At 40.9% G+C, this 25,793-nt stretch overlaps 1 protein-coding gene across 1 annotated transcript; it reads right to left on the reverse strand.

The window, feature by feature from the left end:
- Positions 1 to 3,286: 3,286 nt before the first annotated feature.
- elapor2a (endosome-lysosome associated apoptosis and autophagy regulator family member 2a) lies at positions 3,287 to 20,881 on the reverse strand. The gene is made up of 22 exons (XM_078256853.1): positions 20,600 to 20,881; positions 18,943 to 19,063; positions 17,449 to 17,638; positions 17,224 to 17,371; positions 16,214 to 16,303; positions 12,991 to 13,096; positions 12,720 to 12,872; positions 11,655 to 11,743; positions 11,369 to 11,549; positions 11,138 to 11,266; positions 10,392 to 10,482; positions 10,179 to 10,281; positions 9,924 to 10,061; positions 7,553 to 7,816; positions 6,232 to 6,405; positions 5,932 to 6,118; positions 5,628 to 5,724; positions 5,433 to 5,534; positions 5,196 to 5,322; positions 4,803 to 4,981; positions 4,199 to 4,367; positions 3,287 to 4,093 (listed from the first exon to the last, which is right to left on the reverse strand). Exons 1-22 carry the CDS (start codon positions 20,693 to 20,695, stop codon positions 4,025 to 4,027), a joined length of 3,003 nt encoding a protein of 1,000 aa, XP_078112979.1. The 5' UTR covers positions 20,696 to 20,881; the 3' UTR covers positions 3,287 to 4,024.
- Between the last annotated feature and the right edge of the window lie 4,912 nt (positions 20,882 to 25,793).

The following is a 25,793-nucleotide window of genomic DNA, read 5'->3' on the forward strand; positions in this document are numbered from 1 at the left end:
TCCACTCTATGTGTGAAACTTGCTGCTGAGTCGGTCTCACCCAAGACCACCTAAAGCCAGACCAACAGATTGGTAGCCCACACTTAAACTAAAGCACACAGAGCTGGGTGCCCAGTGCAGCACATGCCAACGAGGCGGCCTTGAGGAGGTTGGAGAAGGGATAAGGGGAAGGTAGATTAAAGAGTTGGAGAGTGTATGAGGAAATGAAAATGGGACTCGCACCTAAAGAAAATGTATCACTTTGAAATACATTACCTTTCAGATTATCATCTCATGTACCCACTAACTCTATGTGGTATCTTATTTAATTGGCTTTACTTATGAATATCCCTTTCAAACAGCTAGCCATCCACTACGGACATTGTTCCTCTATTCAGCCTCTGCCAACTGCCATGTGCTGTACAAAGGTCTCTGTGCTGTGGCCCCCTGCTATACAACAGAATGTGTCCTTGGCCTCTAGGCTAGAGATGATCTCGAAATGAAGCTGAGTCAAAGCTGAACTCTGGAACTGGTCAGTCAAAGCAATAGTTCCGTGTTTATGAAACGTGCAATAAAGAGGCTGTGATGAAATCATAATAAATAACAACAAGCAAACAGCTGGTGTTGTCTGCTCGTCCTTCTGTGTCCAGTCTGTTCTGCTGAGAAAAAGTGGTTCAGTGTGTCTATAAATCTCTGCTAAAATCTATACGCTGAATGCTAGTGTAGATAGATTTGTCTCTACAGCAACAGCTCCTCACCACACCTTTCACACACACACACACACACACACACACACACACACACACACACACACACACACACACACACACACACACACACACACACACACACACACACACGCTCTATTCATAGTTGTGTTGGCAAATGTTGAAAGACGTCTTTAACACTCCTGCCTAATCTGTTCCCTAAGTAATGGCACTCCAATTAAACCATCTACTGGAGTGCTCACTGCCTTAGGACAATGTACTCCAGTGTGTAGGCTTAGTCTCCTCAAAAAAGACTGAAAGACAAAAATAAACAAATAGAGAGATAAAGTAATGGACTAAAGAAAGAAAGAAAGAAAGAGTTAGGGCGACGTTTGTCTGTAGTTTTCTGTCCTACGCGGTCAGGATGTTGATTCGGTTCATGAAAATATTGCAGTACTCAATGTTCTCAGGTAATTCATGCCCCTGTATCTAATTCCTGGCTCCATCATACTGCCTATAGTTCCTACTTTTGCAGAACTACATGTTGACTCTTTTCTTGTAGCCAGGCAATGGTCACCCTCTGGTGGTAGGCTCAGGCCATTACACAAATAACATTCATACATAGAGATAGGAATTTCCATCCCCATTAAACTGTTAGGAAGTACTCAAATCATTTACTCAAGTAAAAGTACCAATGTAACAATGTACAAATATCCCAATTTCAGGTAAAAATCATGCATTCAAGATCTACTTGCGTAAAAGTACAGACAGAAGTATTGTCAGCAAAACGTGCTTTAAGTATCAAAAGTCCTTGTTCAGCAGAAAAATATGACTCCTGTGACAGATATATTTTGTTATATATGACATATTGACATATAAATTAGATAACTAATGTCGAAAGAAAAGTACTGCAAACATTTGCATTTTTTTTTTTTTTCTCTAATCTTTTTACAGAAATATTGTATACTTTCACCTCTTTGGAACTCCCAGAGTTATTTAAATGAAACTACCTGATGAGTTTACGGAGAAAATCACGCTTTTGTATAACTGCTAATTGTTAACAATGTGATACTTTTTCTTATTTTTAAATACAATCGTAATCTTAAAGAATTAACCAGTAACTATGGCTGTCAGATAAATCTAGTGGGACAAAGAAAATGCATATTCAATATTGCACTGTATGTGAGTAAATGTACTTTTAAATTGTACTTTTCACCACTGTTGGCTAGTAGCATTTCAGTTAACACTTAGATTCCCAACGTATGCTTGTAGGGAAGCAAAGAACTATTAAAAAAATGTGTTTCTCTGTTTTCCACTGCCCTCTACAGGAGAGCCCAATGAAGGCCAGTGAAGAGCTGTAATATAAGGTCTTGACCCACTGGGGTTTAAATATTCTTATAAAAAACTTTGTATTTAAATATATATAGTTTTAATATTAGAAAAATCCCAAAACAAGACAATATATATGATTACTTATATGATATGAGATTACTTTTTCTTCTCATTTTACTGTTTAGACAAGAAATGTAACACGCAGTGAAAACCCATGCTACACTTTTTCACTTAAGCTGTGTAAAGTGATATAACATGCGCCTACTGTATATTAATTACTCAAACTATGACATTGGGTAGCTCAGTCAATGTAATCATAACAAAAAAGTGATGGTCATCATGAATGCTTTTATCATAAAGGTCATATAGTTGGAAATACAAGAAAACCCTAAAACAAAGTATCCAATTCTGAGCCAGAACTGGTGGTGTGACTTGTGTTATGATCATTTTGAAAGTAATACATCGTGTTGAAATATTAGACTGCAGTGCCCTCAGCTTGTAGGATATATCAGGGGCTTGCTCACTTTAGGCCACCGACATATCACAGCTGTTATATAAAGGCAGGCCAAAGCACTGTACTTTGATAAAATGGTTTAGTAAGCAAAGTGACAGAGGCTTTTGAAGCATTGAATTATTCTGGACCACACAAGACACATTTGTATAGATGAATGTCTACAAGAGAAGTAAAAACCTCCAACGTATACTATTACTCCCACAGTTGTGAATATGACATTTCATCAGGTAATTGTGAGCTCAAAATCCTGTAATATAAATCAGCTTAACATTTATTTTGTCTATTTGCTATGCGGATCAGAAACCATTGTGATTTGGGGGGGGGGTTTTTTGCAGAGAACTCCATTAAAAATTTTCATTGTTGTCAAGATGAGCTTATGTTAGAGAAACACTGTAAGTGAACACTTAATTACAAATCTTGTAATTATGAGAAATTATTTGAAAGAAAAAACTGTCAATTTAATTATAAAATGTAGTATACAGTACAATATTGGCTATTTGACTTCACAGCTCAATTGTTGCCCAAAAAAGGGGCAACAATGCATTTATTCGCTAACATTTTCAGGACTGATTACTGGACTTTTACTTCCAAACAAAAGCCCAAATTTTCAGCTCAGGTTTTAACATTCAAAATTATTCAGCAATTAAATTGAATAGCTGAAATCTATTTCTCAACCACAATGTCACTTAGATCTGTCTCCAAGCCCTTTAGAGGATTTCTCAAAAGAATTGGTTAATAATCAAACTGGGTCCACTTATACATAAATACATCATAATTTATTTGACATACATAGACAGTCAACACCCCAACCTCATCTGCATAACATGACATCTTCATTTTTAATTGGTCAGCAGAACGCTTCTCCTCATTACAACAATTTCAACTAAGCAAAAGAACAAACAGATGAGAAGATAGAGGCTTTATATGGACACAATATAGCAGTCTGTGTAAACGTCAATGGGAGATGAACACACACTCACCATGCTGATCCTAATGGCAAATGACACCATGGCTCTCAAAAGAAACTGACACTACACAGACTGAAATTAATATAAACCAGAACATCAATCAAATAGGTCCTTGTCTTACCCTGAGCTCTTCTAACAGACTTTCTGACATCAGTTTGAATCAGAATATTACCAGGAAGTGTCTATCTCACGCACCTGCTTCACAGTACTATGCTTTGAGTTGGACGGCTCTGTCGTACCGAGCTTTAAGGCCACCATGTTCGTGTGACTTCTCTGAACCTGGCTCTAGGTGCATGAAGTGTGTGTGTGTGTGTGTGTGTGTGTGTGTGTGTGTGTGTGTGTGTGTGTGTGTGTGTGTGTGTGTGTGTGTGTGTGTGTGTGTGTGTGTGTGTGTGTGTATGTGTGTATGTTCACACAGTTGGTATTCCAGGTACCAGAGCTCATAAAGGGGGTGGTTGGTTAAAGGGGTCATTCAGCGGAAAATCTCTTGAGGGTGCGATCTCTCCCCTCACTTTACCACCTCTCTAGCTCCATACCAACGCTTTCGAATGAGATGAGTTTAGCTGCACATGTTCATAGTGCTCTCCGTTGCCCTAAAAATAAAAAATCAAACAAATTAATTTTTCAATAGCTTAAAAAGACTTTTACCATAGTGAGACTTTCTTACTGTAAAAGTACAGTGGTGCTGTGACTCTCACCTTGGATGCTATGGCTTTGAGTTTGCCAAGTAGAGAGGGTTTTGTGTACACGATTTCATCCTCCATGTCTCCCTCGTTCTCTCCCTCCATCACAGCACAGCTGTCAGCTCCTGGCATCTCACACTCCTTATTGGCAGACATCACCAACCTGGAGTACTTGTACTCCAACCTAGCAAAGAGACAAGTGGCAAAATCAATACTGCAGGAAAAGAAACATAATGTTGTCCTCATGCATGTTAACAAAAACTGTAATATGACAAGAAAAACAAAAGCAGGAGGGATGGGATCAAACTGAAGTTTGGAGGAGAAACAGAGATAAAGTAGGAAAGAAAGAAAGCTGGTGGGAAAAGAAAGGAGCGAGAAAGAAAAATGAAAAGAAATTAGTAAGGTAGGCATGATGATAGAAAGGGAAAGTGATGGGGAGTAGGGAGGGAGAAAAGTGAAAAGGAAGAGTCAGAAAGAGAAGGAAGAGAGGGTATAGGGAAAGAGGTAAAAGGATGGGGAGGGATAAAGTAAAGAAGGAATATAGGAAGGAAGTACAGGAGAAGTCAAAGGAGAAGACCGGTAAGAAAGAAGGAAGGGGGGGGGGAAACGCAATTTGTACCTTTTGCTCTTCTTCCAGAAATAGCAGATGAGGATGACGAGCAGCACTGCGGTGAAAGCGCCCAGCCCTGCACCGAGCCGTACCCAGAACTCCATACCCTCACATGGCAACGTTTCCTTTTCAGGTAAGTTCACACCTCCTATGCACAGCTTTGGTTCAGTCCACACATACAGCAGGTCCTGAGAAAGGACATACACACATATAGCATTTAATAACATTTAATAAGCCAGAACATACACTGAATATTGTTTATACAAATATCCCTCACACAGTGCAATCTGTAAGTATTTGGAGACTTGAAATAGACTTTCAAGTCTTTCGTTAGACTTTCAGCTTTAAGGGTGTTAAAATTCTTTTTCCCAGTACTCATGAAATAACTGTCCACACACACACCTGCTGATCTCCCTTGCAGGCTCCCTCTATCTGATGGTAGTCTCTCTCTGTGCATGTAGGACAAGCTCCTGAGCTCTCCCATAAGAAATGGAAGGTGCAGCCGTCGCATGTTCCCGCAGGGCACTGGCTGTAATAGCCAAAAACAAGCTGTCACTTCTACACCACACCACACCACAGGTAAGGGTTACATGGGATATTAGACAGGGAATGGGAGAAGCAGGGACAGAGATGTAATACCTGGGAACTGAGAGCTCTCCTTTAGTGTTTTTCTCTGGGTTACAGCGAAGTGTCACCACTGCACTCCGACCTGACTCACAAGATGAGGTCGCCTCCAAGGACCTTAGCAACGGAAAAAAAAAACAGAAACCAAGACAGAACTTTAGAGTACTCGATTTTTTGACAAGAAGAAAATATCTGAAATAATAGAGGTACCTGTAGTAGAAGTTGACATCAGGGACTTTCTTGGAGGTCTGTGGGTACAGCTCTGGTCTCGCCCTTACTCCATCAAGTGTACTCTCTACGGTCACTCCTGTTAATAATATACAGAGAAAGATTGATTTGATGGGTGTATGTACAATTAATGTCTTTGGTTTTCTCTCTGAACATAAATTTGATTTTGAAAGACCAAACCTTTTCTTGTCATTATACTTGTATCTTTAAAAGCAATGACGGCAGTATAAAACCCACCGAATGCGGCTCTCCGCACCACCACTGTCTGCATCTTATGCTCACTAACCAAGTAATGTGTCAGCCAGGTTAATGGACTGCGAGGCGAGCGCTGTGTGGAAGCCTCGTCCAGCAGCTGGGATTATTGTTGACTGACAGATGAAGGTCTTGACAGCGTTGGCTCCCTCGCCGTTCTCTCTCTGGGAGTCCGTGATGGATAGGTCTGTTACATTGTCTGTGCATTCCGCCAACTGACTCTTAAATGAAGAAAAAAAAAATAGAGCAAATAGCAAGGACATTGCATTCGTACACACACACTTTTGATTGTATTTTCTCTGCTGCATGTGTGTGTGTTTTCATCTCTTCACACCTTTCCTCCACACAGGCTGATATTGAAGTGGTGGAAGTACTTTGTTCCTTTGGAGGTAAAGCTCGGACCGTTCATCAGTGATCCTACAGACCCAAGGAGGCTGAAGTCATAAGTCAGAGTGGCATTGCCCTCTGCGTAGGTGAAGTGACAGTCACTGTAACAAAAACTGTGGTCCTGTAAAAAAATTTAAAAAAAATACAGGTATATGAAGCTCAGTGTAAATTATTGTGATGTCTAACTCCAAATTTCCACTGGATGTGGAACATTTGCGGACCGGCTCCGCGGCGGGAACGGCTGTGTGCTCTGCCGTCCGTCAATACCCACCAGGTCCGGATTTGTTGCGGCACGGCTGCGGCCATGACTGACAGCTGTAGTCACGAGGACCCACAATATCTCGCGAATTCACATAGAATAGAACCACAAAACCAACAACAGTTTGTTTCCATCCAGAGGAGTAGAGGGGAAACAACTCTGTGCTGTGTTTTCAAGGTGTAGTGCAGGGAAATATGATCCGCCGTGAGCACGGTGTATTTTATTTTGAAAATTAACTGGATTTTTATTTTGTTTCTGTGCTCGACTTCCTGTCCCGCACTATCTGCCATGTGCTGAATTGCTGCGGAGCTCTCCGGCGTCCGGCAAAAATAGAAGCTCTGCCTATCTGCTCCGGAGGGCTACGGACCGCCGGAGCTGGGACGCAGTCGGAACGCAGCCGTTCTGCAGTCAGTGGAAATACACACATTGACTTTAATGGAAACCGAATGACTCCGCCGCTGTTCCGGAGCGGATCCGCAGCCGTTACGCATCCAGTGGAAATTTCCGCTTTCTCCTCTCTCTCTTTTCTAAACTGATCAGCTGATTCGGGGTGTTGACTCTTCAGTTAAACCAATCAGAATTTGCCATGAATTCCATTAGCCAGTCACATCATTGCATCCCTGCTTTTAAAAAAAAAAATCTGTTCTTCTCTCTGCTGCTGTCAGTTGTCATTACAGGCAAATCGAGCAACCCTCCTCATCATCATCATCATTCACAGCAACCTGGGTTCTCCCCGAGAAGCCCCGCTCCCCTACATCCATCCAGTTCTTCAAGGGGAGGGGGGGGATATGCCTAGTCATGGCTTCTCTACCCCTTATACAATTATTTACATAGTGATGGAGTCTAATCGCCAAAGACATTTCAATCTTGTGCATTATGTGAGGAATAAACTTATTTGCACCTGTCAACAAAGTCTCTCCTGATTGATATGGTTGCATGTCATAAATAATTAAAAGTTTCACAAAAACAACTGATCAGAATAGGATTTCTTTCCACATCACCAACAAACCTTGTCGCACTTGCTGGCCGGTCCGCAGGGTTTGCAGGCGTCGGGGCCCGGCGTGGCGTGAGGGACGAGGTATGTGTTAGGCGGACACTCTGTGCACTGGCTGGTGCGCGTGTCTATGTAGTGTCCAGATGGGCACGGCACACACGCAGAGCTGGAGGGTTGGGTGCTGAGAGCACAAGCCCGGCACCCAGAGGACACCCCATCGACAGCGTTACTCACCGAGATGGAGTAGATTCGCACCACGTCGTTGACATACCGGCGTACCTGAGAGAGACAAACAGGTACAGATTGATGTTGCGAATAGGTGCTATGGAGTTTAAAAAAGGTGCTGTACTCAATATTCAGAACTTTAATATAGCAGCAAACTAATATTTTCTATGTAAAGATATAGTTGAGTAATGGTGTCCTGCGCAGAGAATGAAGTCACACTTCCTTCCTTCTGTTGTAATCCGAGTTTCTCTGTTATTTGTTTGATAGCCGGTCTGGCCGCGTGTGCATGTTAGTGCATGTGGCTGTGAAAAAAAACTCATTATATTTTCACATATTTGGGAACGGTATGTGAGAGCCGTGTGGAAGAAATCCCAGCCCGCTGTTCTTTTCAGTATTTCGAGTACCGCCCCATAAAGCTATAGTGCGTAGTTTCTGTCTCCCCCATGAGCAATTCTAAGTAATGACAACAATTCTGTCGGTGCATCCACATGACACAAGCCTTCCGTGATCACGCTTCACCCCCACCCCTCCTCCACAAAGTTGCTACGTAGCCAAGGAGGACACGGAGGATTAAAAAACATGATGGACTCTTCAGAATAGGTAGTTATCTTTACTTGAGTTTCTGCGCGTAAAAGTCCCCGGACGACACCATTTCTAAACACAGCCATACTGAGAAATACAGAGAGAGTTGTGTGGAGCTGATGAGTCATAATTAGCTTTGTAACTTTACTTGAGTTAGTCATAATTAGCTTTCTATCAACTCATTTGGCAATGGCTTGAATTCACTGGACGTCCATTATTATAAAAAAGTTACGCACTAAAGCTTTAAGAGGTTTATACAAAAAAATAAAAAACTTTTTCCAGGGACTCCAACACCAACCCCTACAAGAGTGGATCGTAACACACAGTATTGAACCTTTATACAAGATGTAGTTTTGCCCTCACTTGAAATGCCCACATTCCTGCAAATCAGGTACTTTAAAAGGGCAAGTTAACGATTTAAGCTCCACCTATAGTAAGTGAGCACAGTGATGAAATAGTCTGTTTGATTTGTGGTTTCGTTTAAACACGAACACCACGACAGATAGTATCTTTAATACCAAACAGAAGGGAGTGTTGGGTGTACCAAGTGTGGAGTGGATTTGCAAGACTAAAGGTTGTCCCAGCAGTTGTTTGAACTTGCTGAATAAGCTCTGAAAAAAACTGTCAGGAAGTGTTCTTGTTTCTGGACATAAGACAATGAATATGAAGGTTGAACCACCAGACGGCAGGCCAGTTTGCCTGACTTTTTGAAGGACCAAGAAGCCAAATCCTGGGTCAGTGGCCTGGCCTCCACGACTGAGCCATTATATATGTGAACTTGCTGTGTGATCTTCTTTAACCCTTGTATGGTGTTCGGGTCTGTAGGACCCATTTTCAATGTTTGCTAAAAGAAAGATTATGCTATTTATTATTTCTTCTAACTCAAACTCATTGGCCTTGGCTCATTTTCTGTGAAGAACATAAAAAATAACTTATTTTCAATGACTGCACACGGTACAACCCCCTACACATAACTATTACATATGAGGTGAGTGTATTTAATTGTAGGTGCTATGAAACTATGCACCTGCTATTCCCACACAAAGTTAAAAAAATTGTTACATTTCAAGCACTCTTACCTGTTTTGATTAAGTTCTAAGAAATAAGAACCAATAATGATCAAAAATCTTGTTTATATTTTTTTTACCGTTTTTTATAAATTAAATTTCCTTGTTTTCTCACAAAAAACGAAAATGATCATATGCTCATAAATGTGATCTCATAGGGATAAATGGCAAATATGAACCATAAATGATGTATATATCATTGGTAATTGAGCTAAAGTAAACATCAGTTAGGTATTTTTACATAAATTGTCATGGCTGTATTGATTTAAAAGCCTAATAATGTGGTGGGTCCACCAGACCCAGGAACATTGGCTGTGTAACAAAAATATGAACACCATACAAGGGTTAAGAAATCATTTCAGGGGGGACATTATTGAATAATTGATTTATAGAGCTCTTAAAAAAACAAGAAAACTGAGAATACCAAAAAATGCCACAAAACAATAATAAAGATAGTTACTTATTGCCAGCCCTAATGTGAATATAAATGAAACTGGGCAGCTAATACTTACATCTGAAGGTTGGTTAGTCCTCTGGAAAGCCCATGTGTAGGAAACCGAGGCATTCTTTGTCATAACATGTGTGTAGGTCTGTCTTGTTTTCGTTTTCTCCCATGATTCCACCACCGTAGTACTCTTCCTGTTTACATCCTGAAAAAAAAACAAAAAAAAAACAACATGTTCACTTCATTCACATCACCTAGATAACAATATATATATATATATATATATATATATAAGCAAACATTTGTCAGGAGCTATTCTCACCATCATGAAGTAGAGCTCACAGTCAGCTACACACACAGTTTCAAACTCAAATGTAATGCGACCAAACTCCGTCGCAGAATGGCTCGACATGGACGTAGGGAGCCTGGTGGCAGATTCAAACAGAGAAGGCTGGAATTTGTGACAACAAAAAGAAACAAACGGCTGAGTGACGAGAGTGAGAGATACTGAAAAACATAACTAGCTAGTACTAACTTGAAGCCAGGAATATGGATGTTGAGGATGAGGTAATCATTATCTGAGCTCCCTGCTCCACTCTGGATATGATCACCTGCCACCTCCCAGCCTAAAGTATAAAACAAATCACATTACTCAACTATTTAAAGATATATATATATAGATATATATATATATATATATATATATATATATATATATATATATATATATATATATATATATAGTGTATGGTAAAAACAAAGCTAAAGCCAGCAGCCAAAGACTGGAAACAGCTACAAGTGTAAAACCAACTTGTTGTAGTTTTACAGGGGGCTATGTGACAGACTATTTCTTGGGGATTAACCTCCTGGAGTGTTGTTGTCACTGTGTGGTTGCCAGGCAACCAGCAGAAACTCCAAAAAGTTATTAACTCCCTGCAAAGAAATACTCCAATACATAATCAGTGAGCTTCACAGGTGCTGATAGGTGGATTTTGTTACCTTTGGACAGAGCCAGGGTCACCTTTTCCTTTTATTTACAGATGTTGTGTTGTGCTAAACTAAGCTAAGCTAAGCTAACCATCTCTTAGCTTTAGCGTCATATTTACCATACAGACATGAGAGTTTTATCAATCTTCAACACTTACGTTTTTGCAACAAAGCGTGTAAGCATACTGTATATCAATAATGGTGACATGTTCCTTTAAGAGAGGCATACAGGGAGAGAAAGGCCAAGATAAAGAGAGAGAGCACTACTAGACGTATGTTGCCAGAAATACCCACCATTCATATTGTCACATTTGTTGTTGCCCACATTGAAACAACTGGTCTTCATGTTTGGAGGAAGAATATTCCACCATTTAAACTCATAACCCAAGGAGGGCTCAGTGCCTGCTGGGCACCGCGTACAAGCTGTGGGATGAACATAAAGACAAATACAATTAGGAAAAACAAAAGTAACTGAAGGAAAATAACAGGGAGGAATAAAATATATATCAACAGAGTTGTCAATACGTTTCATCCCATCAGAATAGGTCCCAGGTGGGCATGGGGAGCAGGTGGCCGTGTCATTGTTATAGAAACCGGGGTTACAGGGGGGGCAGGGCTCCCTTTCTCCACTTGGAGGCAATGACTCAGCTCCAGTCACACCCTCCAGACAGATTTTAGGTTCAATCCACTTATATATGACCTGCGTCTGAAATTACACAGAGATGGAGGGTGATGGACTAGAACAGAAACTATGATCACAGAATGGGACTTCTCTGAGTATTTAATCTAGCGGTGGCCTCATTTCTCTCACCTTGCCTTCGGAGTCACATTTTGTGTGGATCTGGAAATAGTCCTTCCTGGAACATGGAGGTCTGTCCTTACACATAGCGGATCCCTGGGCTTGGAAAATTGGTGATAAGGCAAAAATAAAACTACATTAGCAAAAGAAAATATGTCATCAATCATTTAAAAACGCAACTGCAGACTATATTTTTTACACAGAACCCCACAAATACTGTAGCACTTTAATGAGTACATCAAAATACATCACATATTTTGCTATCTGCTTTACTCATTAAATAAATAAATGCAGTTAATAAAAGAATAGAAAGAATAATGTGCTCTTAAAGAAGAGCGCTTTGGCAATATGCAAAAAGAGGTATACTAAATTATGTAATGTGTGTAAATGTGTAAAATACTCTTGCATTAACAGCATCATATGATATGAATTTTAACATGCCAATGGGAAGATATATACAAGATATAGACTTGATATCAAAGCAAATGATAGGAGGGGGGGAAAGCAGTCTTTCATTAGACTTTCATTTCGTTAGACCACGTTACAATATCACAAAAGTACAAAAACTGTCAGGTAATTCAGATTTCTGTTATCATAATTTATGAACTATTTGGAATAACAAGGTCTAGTACAGTGACTGCCTTACATGAGGAATGAGTATTGTAATCCCTGTTGAGAAAAAAGCAATATGCTCCCTAGATTAGGGAGCATATTGCTTTTATCCTCAGAAGCAGCATATTAGAAAACAAAATGTATAAAATGCAAGTATTATAGGAGCTTTATGAAAAATACAAGAGTATACTCGCTACATCATTTGCCAAAATCGGCTACTCCCTTGCGATCACACAAGCCCTCCGCACTGAACTAACAAGCGTGTTTCTTCTTTTGAAGTTGGACTAATGTGGGTGAAAATAGGATGAGCGCCCTTTCTATCCTTTGGCTGTGTGTTATGTGCCTCTGCGAGCAGCACTGATAACAGTTAGGCTACACTGAACACTGCACTGCAGTTTCATTGTGTTGTTCCAAAAATTCAACATGTGCACATCTTTTTTTCTGTGTGTTAGAGTGTGTTCCTACCTGCATACTGAGTTGTAGTGTTACAGGGGGTGCAGGAGCTGGCACCGTGGCCAGCGTAGGTGTCCCGAAGACAGGGTTCACATTTGGTGGAGCCTGGGACTCGGCTGAACGTCCCTGGCTTACACGGGAAACACTCTGATGTGTAGGCGACTCCTGGTAGAAGGAAATGACAGATAGAGAATGAAAAGCAAAATAAAAACTGAATTATTGATTGATTTGACATTGATTACAGCGAGAAGTTTGGGAAAAGAGATTAAAATGTGTTTCCGACCTTCTATTTGAAGATTTTTCAGCAAAACAGGCTTCAACCCTTTGCTACCCATCAGGACCCCACGTGTCCTCCAGTACAGGATGTTGGTGCCAGATTTCAGGTTCACCTAGAATACACATGATTTCAAGCAGTAGAGGAGAAAAAAAGGCTTCAAACTTCAACAGAAAACACTGTAATTGGATTGGTGTATACAGCATGTCAATTAAACTGACACAAAACTATGCTGCCATAACACATGCTACCTATAGCTACCTATAAGCTAAAGAAAAAAATACTATTAATATGCTATTTTAAGAAGATCCACATATTGATCCCACATTACAACTAATTGTTCTACCTACAGTGCAACAACTGAATTATGTACATACTAATTTCAGTGTGACAACAATAAGTGATGCCAGCCTCTTAAGCATGATTTATGCTTCTGCGTTAAAGATACATATGTAACTTTTCTGCATTAAAATGTCTAAAAACGACCATACCTATGTTATATATTTTTTTGAGTTGTGTAGTTACACTATCCCAAATGTTTCCATCAAATGGCAAACCCAGAGAAATCTGTTATTTTATTTTCAGACACGTCACATTTCATTTAGCTAGTCGCCCGTCAGTAGCGTCATAACCTTTCACCATGTAGTTACTCGTAACTTCCGTCAAAACATGGGCACCCAGATGATACGTTCGAGAGTAATTGTAAATCATACAATGTCACATAAAAAAAAAAAAAAATACTGGTAACACTGCTTTTTCTGCCAAAATGCATCATTTTGTGATTAATAACATGCCACTTTGCAACACAGTAATACAGCAGAAACCTTATTTATTGATACATATCAATATTAATCCAGCTTAATGTTACTACAATGTATGTGCTGGTTGACAAGTAGCTAACATTAATGCTAGCTAATGCTTGGTGGATAACATCATAGGGTTACAACATCGTTCATCACACTCATAAGGTTATTAGTAGTATGATTGTTTTGACCATGGATAAAAGCAGCACTGCGCTAACCCACAAATAAGTTCACTAGTAACGTTAGCTGTATACGATTAATCTAATGCTAATTTTGCCAGCTAGCACACTCCGCTCTGCATCAGCCGGTGCCAACGGCGCTAACGGCAGTTTAATGAAGCGTCGGGAAACAGAATAGCAGACGCAGGCATCCTAGTCACAACATCGGCCATCCATAATGTTAGCTAGCTAGCTAGCTAGCTAACATTATGGATGGCCGATGCCGATGTTGTACCGAATATCTCCTCCCTGCCGAATTTCTCCCCCCTTCACGTTTAGCTGTCTTTACAGTTAGCTAGCTAAATTAACCCGACAACAGGTGTGTTAAGCACCAAAACGAATAGTTGAGATTACAGAAAAGTGAAGGGGGAGATCGGGCAGCTGGGAGATGTTCTGCTGCTGCTAACAACAGCATTCGAACATCATCGCCACCGCGGAGAAGCCCCCTGCAATCCCCACCCACACCTGTCTTTCAGTCGTTGAGTAGCTAGCTAGGGTTACAACAAACCCCGTCCGCCCGGTAAAATCCAAAAGGTGACATTGGCATGTGAAATAGACTGTGATAGTGTGGTAAAACCTGCAAACTTTAGCCGCTAATGTTAGCTTGCCGGCTCACTAGCTAACTGGTCAGCCAGCTACCAATTCAGATTGAATCAAGAAAAACGTAATTATGTTGGGGAAAGCCATTTTATTAGCATGATATGAATAAACTTTACTAAACGTAACGTGAATAAACTTGAATGGGTTAACACGTCCGTGAATAGATGCATTCTAATCAACAATCAGCGTTTAGCAATAAAAACTCCCATAATTCCACGCAACTTCTCTACGTCATCAAACATCTGTGTTTACAATCCATTGTTTTGGTTGAGAGACCCCTAGCGGGAGAAAGTTACATATTGTAAGTTTAAGTCTATGCCGTGGCTACGTACGTAGATACGTGGTAACCCGGACCATACGGCGTAGCCTGACGTGCACCTCTCGAATAATGTAACTATTCATTAAACGTTGCAGTGACGCAGGTCGCTCAGCTGTGTCTTGGTAGTGTTGCATTTCCCCCAAGGGGGTAAGCTTCTCCTCACAAGGTGTACCTTCTATGGCGCCATTTTGATGCCAACAAGCACTCACCTCCCCCCCCCCCGGTTAGCATCCCATTGACTGCAATTCATTTTGACGTCACTTTGACAGCGAATAACTTTACATCGGAAGCGTTTAAAGACTTTATTTGTCCATTGTTTATTTCTAAAGAAACACGACAATGTATAAAAGGCTCCATTACATTGTACCTCACGTTATGGCTCCATAGCAGACGTTTTTGTAAAAATAGGCTAATGATTGTGTCATAACCACGGGATTTACTGTCGCATAGTAGAGGAATTACCGTATAGTACAGGAGAAGCTCGCAGGCAGTTTCAACTTACATTAGCTGTTTAAGTTTAATTACTAATGTTAACTAGCATTTTAGTTAGCAATAATTAGCCATGTTATCTCCTTACATATACCTACGCTCTCCATCTCTGCAATATTCGGAATGATTGAGATTTCTCTTGGCACAGCTACCAGAAGACTTACAACTTTCAGACAGGTTGCTCACGTCACATTTACGTCGTCTCTCTCAGTTGGAGGCTGCACAGTAACGCGCGGCGCTCACCGGAAAAGTGCTTCTAATGGCCTTCACTGGTCTCCGTCCAGAGCAATGGGATCTGTTGGTCCATTATATATACACAGTCTATGATTCCCCCCCTGCTCATTTCCTGGTTCTCCTTCTCCATAAACAACATGAAATCAAGGAGAGGGTTAACTTTTCCTGCTACAGATTTCCAACCGTGGTCAGAAAGCACAGGGGAGACACTTTGTTTCTCTCACTATGACTCTAGAGTCGCTACTCGCTCCGAAGCTAATCGCCGTCACTCTCTCACTCGCTCTACCACCCCCCCCCCACACACACACACACATTCTCTTAAGGAGACCGACGCACAAGTATAAACTTCAGGCCACTTAAGTAGGCAACGGCGAAAGCTCTGCGTGGAGCCTCCGCGGGACCATAAATCACACTTTACTGTGTACTAACAGGCTACTACTTCCTACTTGTATCCACCCATTTCTTTCTGCTCTGCCTGAGTTCAACACATTTATTTTGTGAGACCCAGGCCACCTGCCAAAGATGTGTCCTCCGTGGCTATTGTTTATTTTACGGCATGCAACACTTACCGTATGGGTTGCCCATTCACCATTATTGGTGAGCTTGAGCCACTTTGTATCAGCAGACTGATCCATCTCCTGACATTGGTCATTCTGGATCTAAACACACACAAATCATCCGTGTCCATCAGCTGAAACTCTCACCTATTTCATGGTAGTGTTTTATAACTACAATATACACATTATATACACTGATGCACAATACAAAATATTGACGTGACTTTTTGTCTCGGGACATAAATGTCTTTTTGTGAGGGCAACTCTTTTAAACAATAAAACATCTGTCTTTTATAATGTAAAAAATAATTAAAAAAAATCTAAAAATGTCCTGTTTACAGATCACCAAAATTTGATTAACTTCAAATCTTAAATCTTTTCAGCACACCTGCCTTCAATAAAGCACGGATTACGAGACTCCTCATTTAACTTGCCATAGCAAACAAAAGCACAGGTGCAACTAATAACATTAATTATGGCTCTGTTCTATTTAGGTGCCCCAATCTGTAAGCCATGTCAGTGAGCCAGCATGCACAATACCAGGGCCCTGGAACCAGTACAGCCAATGAATGCAGCCAATAATAGTGTTATTGCTTTTCCTGCTATGACGCGTCAGTATGCCTGCCATGAAAAAGGTCTATTAACAGATTCTCAACTACGATTTAGGTCTAGTATAGTATGCTGTCTGATTCATGCATCTAATTAGAATGACAAATTTCTGGGGCAATTTGTTATTAGATCTAGCATTTTTTTTCCATTAACATTAGCATTGTGGCCATTACATTTTTAGGGCATTTATGACGAGTAAATTGCTTGAGATTTAACAAAAGAAATACAGAAGTACTCTACAGGGTGTCCAAAAACATTTCACTGGCAGTGAACACACAAACACACTATGTATGTACAAACAAACAGCATCCACTTAAACAGATAGATAGATATATAGATAGATAGATAGATAGATAGATAAACAGACAAACAAGAAGGAAAAAGATATAATCTAATGAATGTTTAAAACTTACAAAGAACTCAAACAGCAGATTGTTGTCTGGATACTGGTACTCAAAGCTGACAGAGCCCTTTTTCTTCAGATGAACAGCATAAATGAGAGAGACTGTGCATTCATCCCTGTTGGACTCAAGATAGCTTCCTTGAGGCACCCAGGAAGAACTACAAGGAAGAATATCACAAATTAATTATACACTTCAAATCTGAATTTCTGTTTTTCTTGCGGTCTACTCACACACCTGTTGCAGGTGGGCCTGTCATCTCTGTGGGGACTGTTTTCCAGTGAGGTTGCCAGGCTACTGAATCCAGTAGGCATGGAATCCCATTGGTCGAAGCGGATGCCACTGCCGAGGGAGTAGCTTCCTGCTGCACACTGGGTACACTCCTGAGCCGACATCTCAAGGAACTCCCCAGCCTTGCATGAGAAGGCTAGAGGACACAGAGAAACAAGGTACAGAGGGGTGGAAAGAAGAAGAATATCACACTGAATAAGTAATTTCTTAACCGTCTTTGCATTCTGCTGCAAAAATCATACACCTATTATAGAACACACACAGACTAAGGTGACAGAGAAATAGTCATGCAAATCACTGCCACATTCAGTAAAATGTAGCCCCTGTGATGAGGGAACTTAATCCTTGCATCCTGTTTCAGGTCTTTTTTTTTTCCCCCCACGGAGCCATAACGTCTTCTGTGTTTTCCAATTGTTTGACTGTTTTAACAGCGCCAGCTTTTCATCATACCTGAGTTGGTCAAATGTCATTCATTGTGATGCCTTTTTATGCTTCAAAGCAACCAATGCAAAAGGTGTGTCGTTAGGCTATCTGTGTAGCACGCTGTGAGGGTAAGTGCTGCGTGTCAATGTGTGCAGCAGGAAATGCTTGTAGGTGTGATTTGATTTAAGGATAGTTTGCATGCATTTCCATGGTGACATAATTAATAGGTGACAGTTAACTTTATCAACTGCAGTGCATTATGGTGCAATGGATAGCACCCTCATAACCTATGCCAGATAGTGTGTCCAATTATTATGAGGAAACAAGTGGCTGGTGTTCTTCTAGTGAAATATGTACGAGTTTGAACAGGAAGAAGAAAACAGAAAAATGTCAATATAACAAAAGGTGTTAAGAGAGTTACCTCTACGAGCCATTTCACCTTCCTGATCCATTATCATCATGTGAATAGTTTCCATTTTATGCAGTTTATACATTCAAATATCCATGTTAGCACTAGCTGACCATTAACATGCACCCTATTCTGTGAGTGATCTTTCAAGATCTTACACGTAGATTTAACCCATTACTTAGCAGACCTGTTTTCATGGCAAAACATTAGCATTGACAAATACTATAAGAATTACTTACATTTGCCTGTGAATAACTGTGTCCATTCAAAAGCACCAACTCTGCAAACTTACTGTTTGGACAGATTTCCTAATAGTGACAGATGTTTGAGGAACACCAACATCTGTCACCAGTTACTGCATCTCATATTAGACACATACAATTATTGTGTGCAACAACATGACCCATTAATGATTGACCAAAAAGCAATTATGTGACAGCGTTTTTCTCAGAGTATTGGCCTGTGGTTTTGCTCTGTGTTTGGTTGGAGGACATCCAAACTCGGTCAGCCAGGTTGTGGTTGTTTCCAGGCTACTGATAAGAAGGTGAGATACCCACATCAACACACACACACACACACACACACACACACACCACAAATATACTTACTGCACTCTGTGCCACGTACTGGCTCTGGTAGTCTAGTGCAGGCCCCGGGGCTCTGTGGGATTGCCACTCTCCACCGAGATCCTGTGCTGTCACACTCTGTGTACTCATAGTAGTAGTCCGTCTGCCAATTACACACACACACAAAACATCTGCATAAGAAATCAGTCGCCACGACAGTCTTGGACCCAAACTATGAGCAAATGTAGGTCAGAGGCAGGTCAGTAAACATCACACCACAAGAGGCCTCCACCCACATCAGAGCCCTGACTCATCTCATTCTGGGTGACAATACATCAGAGCAGACTAAATGGCTGGTGCTACTCTATTAGCAACCAGCACTGAAATTAACTTCAGTATCCAGCTGCTTGGGCCTCACAAAACATGACTGCTTGTTACGCTGTGTTATCTCTCAAGCCACAACCACTCTTCTGCCCTAGATACACAACATACCATCTCCACGGCGATGGGAATAGGGGGGATGGCAGCAGGCGGCGGTGTTTTACCAGCAGCTTTTCACATTTTCAGCTTCATGAACACTTAAGACATTTGATAATCACACATTATAGTTATAATTTGTGGTCTAGAGTGAACAACATTAGCTTGATGTTCTCGCCTCCACAGAGCTTTTCTCCATCTTTCCATTTACAGAGGAGGGTGGCCTAATTTCTGACAGTTTACATAATGTTGCTCCTTGAGCAAAACCAGATTTTGACACACAGGCTGTTGGTGTGAGAGGAATGATTTCCACTGGTGTCTGGAGATAGAGCTCAGTCATACTGACGATAAGTTAAAAAAAAAAAGCAGAATCGAGCATAATTGTCGCCCAAAGTCAATGTTTTAACATCACAGCTGCAGTGATTTGAGACATGAGAAATGTACTGAGAATAGGATCGTATTCTGAACTATGTTGCACTCATTATCTCTTGGGACTCCTACAAAGAGCTATGGTCAATCACTGATATGGCAGACTTTCAATACTTCTATCAATCCATGTTTCATCATGAGAGTCTACACTCCTGAATGCACTTCGAGATTTAAAACAAGATATCAGCTCTGATGGCATACATTGTCATCCCAGAAAATTTTGCACCATATAGCACTTCACTGGAGAGCTGCAGTAATCTCTCGGCCAGTGTGAAAAGAGAGATTGAGCCAATAACTCAAAGGAATGTTGCTCCTCTATCTTAGGACTGTCTGCTGTGTGACTGAGCTGCCAGCCTGGACTGAGGAGGTGTTGAGCTGAGCCAGACCAGAGGGGAAGGAAAGGCCAGTCCATGCAGGAAACTGATAACAGCCTGAACAGCACTGAGTGCTGAAGTTCAACATACACCAGACCCCATCAGAGATTCGTGCTCCCCCATGTTGTTCAAACTTGTTCTCTTTACAAAGACAGCAATGTGCATTTTGTCTACTAACCTGCTGCAACAGATGATGAGGGAATTAATTTTAAACATCATACCATAATCGGCCCGGAAACGTGTCATCAATTTTTAGTCGTAGGCTATTTGATATCTGGATTACCAACTCGCTGTCAGCATGTGCAGCCATAGCTGCGCGTTTTTCTTATTGCCATTCCCTGTAGTGAGCTCAATAAACAATAAAAACGGAAGCATTGCAACATGATGAAGCCTTATCGATCGAATATGGCATCTCTCACCTCGCTACACAGTCGCAGTCCGTTGGCCCCGTCAATCAACCGGAGCGTGCAGAGGATGAGAGCGCAATTGGTCACGAACCAAGCCGAGGACCGCATTGTAGAGCATCAAGGGGGAGAAAAAACAACAACCTCGATCCAGGATGGATAATTGTATCTTAAACCTGAGCCAGAAATATTTCTGGTTCTGATCGACACCCGCTTCTGTCGCCTCTTGTCGGCAGATTGTAACCCTTACCACCTGCGATTATCCTCAGACTGTGCGCTCCAGCAGGGTGGCCTCATCATCACAATCACACTGGGCAGAATAAAAGAGTGCTTCCGGTTAATGTTTTCAAAGTAAAAGTCGTGACGCATGTGTGAGGGACAGATTTGTCACCAGTTTATTTATCCATGCCTGTTTTTCCCCCAATAATTGTGATAGAATTTAGTTTGTATGTAGTCTACATCAGTGTTCATTGCCTCCAATGTTTAGGAACTATTTTGTCACTTTATTTTGAAGATGAAAATGTAATACGTCTGGTATTTGTCTGGCTGACTTTACGCTGCTTTGCGTGTGTGCCCCGTTCTCTTAATACATCCATGGTGTGCCCTTAACCACCGCCTCTGACGCTACTATGACGTCGCTCAGGAAAAAATATATTTTGTTATCTTGACGCTTTAACAAATCAAAACAAACAGACGCGATATAATTTGTAAGCTATATTTAGCTTACGTGAAATATTATAAAAGTAAGCCCTAAAGGCAAGTTAACAGCCTCTAGGTCATTGTTGCGTAGTTGTTTAGGCTAATGTCGCTGTGAGAATACTATTTTCAAAGCACCAAGTTGCATTTTTTATTCATCTTTGTCTTGAAAACAGCTTCGGTTGGATGCACTGTAGGCTATTGTTCTCAAATCCCAACCATTGTAGTCCATATCACTGACCGCCAGAGGGAAGCAGAGCTCTGCTACAACATTACTGCTAAAAAGATGGATCACATACTGTAGGCTGCTGCGTGACAGCCTACTTATCAGCCTGTAATGAGAACATTCAGTTTGTATTTTCGTGCCTAAATGGAATGATTTTCACACACATAAATGGCTCATTTGCAACTATGGCGGTAAGGCTTGTGGAGCAGAGTTTACTCAGCTGCAAAGTGCAGGACCTGTGCTGTGGCAAAAAGGCAAACTGTAGCTTCAGAGAGGCTAGTTTTATGCCTCTCGGTAGGGTGTGAATGGTTGGTTAAAATGAACACAGTAACAGCTGTGCTGATGAGGCGTAATTCACCATACAGAGGTAGAGGGAACAAGGCGAAGCAAGACATGTAATTATTGTAAAATAGTGTTCAACTGTGAACCTTCAGAATATAAGGCCCTCTCAAGACACCCTTGCAATCATTTCAATCAAGCTTGCTGCACCAATTTATTGTTTACATTGAGCAAAAGTGAATATACAATATGCATGTATATTCAGGAATTCCTGTTTATGACAGAATTCCTCTTTATGATAGTTATCAATTTCCAAAAGATGTATTTCAACATCTAACACCCTATTTATTAATGTAGTGCAATGGTGGTTCTTTAGTAGTGTAATGATGGTTGGGCACCATTGTTCTACTTCTTAGAGGGAATCCGACTGAATTCAATGTGTTACTGTCTTTAAGAGCCACAGTTACGCAATAATATGACCCGTAGCTGCTCCGTCATTCTTTTTTTTTTGCTGCTGTCATATAAGTAAAATATTATCCAGCTTTCTCTTTTAACCACATTCTACCCTCATACTATAAGTTAGCTTTAAAGGTTCTGTAGGTAGGATTGCGAAGATTCAGGACTTGGCCAAAGACAACTTCTCAGTCCCTCCCCCCTTTCTGCTAAAGCCCAAAACGTTCTCCTAAGCCCCTCCCCCCACACGAGAGAATGAATGGGTGTGTGTTAATTACCTGCTTCATGTAGTTCTACTGGAACATAGGGTCAGTGTCAGCAAATATGACAGAAAGTTATTTTTATAAGTCTTACCTACTGCACCTTTAAGTAGCCTATTCTATCAGAATTAACATGTTGCAGACAATATATATCTTCCATAGCAATACACACAGTTATCACATGCTTTTTATTAAATACTCTGCAACTCTTGCAACTATATCCCCTCACAAAAGAGCTCATGCATGTTTCAGGATCACACACAGGTTCAATTTGTCAGGGTGTGTTACACTCACAACACGGAGCTGCCTTAAGAAGAGAGTATGTTGGAGAGACTCTGTGTGTTCATAACAGATATAGGTTTTTTATAATGAGAAAGAGAGGGAAACAAACTGAATATATTTATATGAGGGCTTATTGAAATACATTTTAGAAGACAGATATTACGATTGAGGTCTACTACCTAAGCAATGTCTACTCTTAAATAAATAAATGCAAGTGTAAATGTTTTATTAATATTAGTCAGTCACATCTACAACTACAAGACTGAGTCTTGCTGCTATCAGAGTGTACCACAATCTTCCCAACCTTCAGGAACTGACCACTGCTTAGGAGAAGATGTCTTGTGAGCAAGAGGGTCACATTTCCATTGTAAAACAGAAGAGCAATATAGATTAAAGTGGGCAATATATTAAAAAAACAATACTGTGGCAATTAATCAATCAACAGTTTATAGTATTTACTCCTACTCCTACTATTTCTGGGCACCAATAGTATATTTCTTAAATCTCAGTCATCTCTGCACTATGACCAAACTGTAGCCTATTCATTTGAACTTGCCACCCAATGAATCAGTTGGACCAAAGGTACACCTGTAATTCATCTTTAAACACAGTTGAATGTGGTATTTGATTTTTCTGGAAGTATAAATTCAACCCTTTTATTTTGAAATGCGGAGTGTTCACAAGTGTTGCTCCCCCATATACTTTATGGCCAAGACATACTGTTGCACTATATATTGGCCATCCTGGGCGAGTTTAATGGCAGGCTATTTAACCCCTGATGAAGCTGAGATGCTGGATTGGGTGTTTGCAATGGAGCTTAGTGTTTTTCCATAACCCACCTGCTACCACATAGAATGTTGCACTGTTGCATTTTATCGGTATATAGGATTTCAAACATACATTTAAACAGTGTCTGCTGTATTAAATAACAAGTCCAAATCCTGGGAAACAATCTGAAACCCAATGGCCAATAAGATGCTCTGCATTTTTGTCATAACTCTACGCTTGATGTTGTTTATAAAAAATACATATTCACCAGTACACCAGGCTGGATAAACTATTGATGCAAGTCTGCTTTATGTGATTATATGAATTTTTGAGTAGCCTTTACCCAAGGGCAGCTGGGTTTTTCCTGTCTCACACATTCTGTCTGAAGATCTCTCTCTCTCCCTCTCTTCCCTCCTTTCTCTTTCTCATCTGAGGCCTATCGCTTACGTGTTTGCCTGTAACCTGAACTCTCATATTCAACCATCTGTAATACTCCAAAAACCTTTACACTCTAGGCCACTGCTCTGTGATCAGATGGGTTCATTAATTAATTGTAGGGAAGTTTAGAGCAAGTGTATTAGTAACTGACCCTGAATCAGATGGTAACAAGAGCCCCTGTGGCAGCACCCCTGCTCACAATAGACCAGGGACTACCTGGTCAAGTAATGAGACACCCAGCACTGACACACTGCAACTCACACACACACACACACACACACACACACACACACACACACACACACACAGAAAACCCTGAGACTCTCACACTCACACAGACAAAGGTTGTAGAGAGGCAGATAAGGGACTACGAATGGCTGAAGAAAGAGTGACCCTCGCTTGTAAAGAGTGGTTGAAGAAACCTGGCTAGGAATCTATTTTCTGTGAGAGAAAGAGAGAATGATGTGCTGACAGATTGCCCTACTGACCGTGAGATGGCCGACACAGACTGGACTTTTAAGGTTAAGTCTGGGATAAACTGATGATCCATTGATACAGCTGCTGCTGCTGCTGCTGCTGCTGGTGGTTAAGTGGACAGCTAATGCTGCTATGACACACCAAGACATGCTGAAATGGAGGACAGCTTTTGAGGATATTTGTTGGCATGGATCAAACTGAATGTCTTCCCTGGATAAAGAGATGTTTTTATTTCATTCGTTACTTCAAAAGTGTGGAAATGGTTGGCACGTTGTTATATAGTGCATTTGCCTTCTTAACACTTAAAGGAAATTATGTATATTCCTTACTGGTTATTGTTCATACTCTGCTCAAGTGTTTGCTGATGTACAAAATGCTACTAATGTTGCTCCACACACTGAAAAACCCCAGATCCACCAGTGCAATTAGGGTTTATTTTACTCTCTGTTTTGGTCATTTCTGAATCCGCCAGCATGCACGGACTACCTTGTTCCTCTCTGGGCCACTGTTTTGATAATTCATCTGATGTTAACACTGATCCAGCACCTTCTCAGGAGCAAAATAATTACAGGCAAAGCACAAATAACCATGGACATCCGGCAGCAGACCCGGTTATATCCCAACCAGAAGCCCTACCATGCAGCCCACAGGAGCAGCAGCACAAACAGCCTCAGAGGACTGTCAGCTGTATCTCTAACCACTCCACCAGAACCATAAAAGTAAATGGAACCAACTCAAACTCTATCTGCCACCTGCAGGACACAGATGACGACCCATGCCTTGAGTCACCCCCGGCCTGCCGTAGCCTCTCCCAGAGCTCAGAGGATGATGAGCTGGAGGTGGAGTTTAGTCCTGAGCTGGAGCTGAAATATCCTCAAATACCCAGACCCTCCATTATTATCAGACAACCTAAGGTAAGGCGGCTGTGGTCAACTGATGTTGTCAATAATAATCAATAACGTAATTCAGTATGACAGCAATCATTTTGACAGGAAGCAAATAAATTATGGAGTAAAAAAAAATTCAGTTGATTGTCGATTTCCTGTAATACATTATATCACCACAAGGTGGGTATAGAAGATAAATGAATAAGTTATTCACATGGTGGTGTAAGTAGACACTGCTCTCCCCTTGTCAGGATTTAATTCATTCATTTCTCATCAGAATACTACAAAATCTTCTTATCAATAAGATGTAAAGCTCTGAAATACACACATACACACACACGCACACAGTTTGCAGTCCGAGTGCCTTAATGACTAGGTGATTAGGTGTCAGTGAAATGTGAGCTCCTGTTCAACATGATCTGTCTCATGACACGTGTGTCTTG

The sequence above is a fragment of the Sander vitreus genome, chromosome 8, assembly GCF_031162955.1.
Source record: "Sander vitreus isolate 19-12246 chromosome 8, sanVit1, whole genome shotgun sequence".
NCBI classification, from domain to species: Eukaryota; Metazoa; Chordata; class Actinopteri; order Perciformes; family Percidae; genus Sander; species Sander vitreus.

What these genes read in the sequence shown, in the direction of transcription:
- elapor2a (XM_078256853.1), bottom strand. Translation starts at nt 20,695, where the DNA reads ATGCGGTCCTCGGCTTGGTTCGTGACCAATTGCGCTCTCATCCTCTGC. An exon ending in ATCTGCTGTTTGAGTTCTTT is followed by an intron (nt 16,304 to 17,223) that starts GTAAGTTTTAAA and finishes GTGTGTGTTTAG; the next exon opens with ATCCAGAATGACCAATGTCA. An exon ending in GAAAAATCTTCAAATAGAAG is followed by an intron (nt 12,873 to 12,990) that starts GTCGGAAACACA and finishes TCCTTCTACCAG; the next exon opens with GAGTCGCCTACACATCAGAG.